The sequence below is a fragment of the Gekko japonicus genome, unplaced genomic scaffold (assembly GCF_001447785.1).
Source record: "Gekko japonicus isolate JY-2015 unplaced genomic scaffold, Gekko_japonicus_V1.1 scaffold6892, whole genome shotgun sequence".
Classification (NCBI taxonomy): Eukaryota; Metazoa; Chordata; class Lepidosauria; order Squamata; family Gekkonidae; genus Gekko; species Gekko japonicus.
In genome coordinates, this window is record NW_015176650.1 from 5,028 (window position 1) to 6,262 (window position 1,235).

At 57.0% G+C, this 1,235-nt stretch overlaps 1 protein-coding gene across 1 annotated transcript in view; it reads left to right on the top strand.

Annotated features, from left to right (window-relative positions):
* Positions 1-424: 424 nt before the first annotated feature.
* The window catches only part of LOC107124155 (ras-GEF domain-containing family member 1A-like), a gene marked incomplete at both ends in the record, with an annotated part of 12,581 nt that continues 11,770 nt past the window's right edge, over positions 425-1,235 (top strand). Inside the window, one exon of the mRNA XM_015427544.1 lies at positions 425-562. Coding sequence (XP_015283030.1) covers positions 425-562 — 138 coding nt within the window. The remainder of the gene's footprint in view (positions 563-1,235) is intronic.

Consider the following 1,235-nt stretch of genomic DNA (forward strand, 5'->3'; position numbering starts at 1 on the left):
GGCGGGGCTTCCTCGCACTCCCGCCGGCCTTGCAGGTCCACCGCCGGGCCCCTGATGTCAGGGGGTGTGGCATATGCTAATGAGTTATGGTAATGTGTTCCCCTAGTTCTTTTTCTACAAAATGACCCCTGACATAAACTGTATCTTTCAACAATTCATTTCTCTTGGTGACGTATTGAAAATATACTGTTGATTCCGTTCATCATAGAGCTATGCTTACAGCTATGTTCTTCAATGGGCTATAATCGCTGAAACCCTGTCTGCGAGGCCCTCCGAGGCTGTAGCCCGGCGCAACAACTTCTAACTCGTTGATTCAGAAACCTGCAAGGGGGGGTATTCGAAGTGCTGTGAGGTTTCCCAGAGAACGCGGACTTCCGGGAAAGGTCTCCGGGGCCCCGATTAACCGCTCTGTGTTCTTTCCTAGGCCAAGCTCAAGTCCTTCGCTGCCAAGATCATCCAGCTCCTCAAGGAATGGACCGAAACGTTCCCCTACGACTTCCAGGATGAGAAATCGATGAAAGAGCTGAAAGAAATCGCTACCCGGATCACGCAGTGCGATGAGGACGGAGGCTTGGGGGGGGGGAAGAGACACGCAGGTGAAAAAACCACCATCCCCGGTGCCACCCTATAATTTATCTTGCCGGGTGGAGAGTGGTTATCGGATACACATTTCCTAGGCAACCACAAGTCCCAGCTGCTGAAGCCGTGAGCACCATAGCTTGTCCTCAGGAGCACAAGGGTTGGCCTCTCACCTTTGCCGCTGAGAACCATCTCCAAGTCCTTGAAGGGCTGTCACGTGGAGGAGGGCGCAGAGTTGTTTTCTGTTGCCCCAGAAGGTCGGACCAGAACCAGTGGGCTGAAATTAAACCAGAACAGTTTCCGGCTAAACATTCCGAAGAACTTCCTGACAGTTAGAGTGGTTCCTCAGTGGAACAGGCAGAGGTCATTTCGGGGGGGTATCGCGGGGGATCGCAGTTCCCCCGGGTGAGGTGCAGGGGGGCGGGGCACATGACGAAGCCCCGCCCCCTGCTTCCGGCCGCCCCGCTTCTGGCCCTCATTCAGCCAGGAGGAGGCAGGAGAAGAGGGAGGGTAAGTTGCTTCCTCCCTGCCTCTCCCCACCCCTGCCTGCCTGGGGCCAGGGAGGGCCTTCGCGGGGCTTCCTTGCACTCCCGCCGGCCTTGCAGGTCCACCGCCGGGCCCCTCATGGGGCTCGGCAGTGGAGCTGCAAGGCCAGC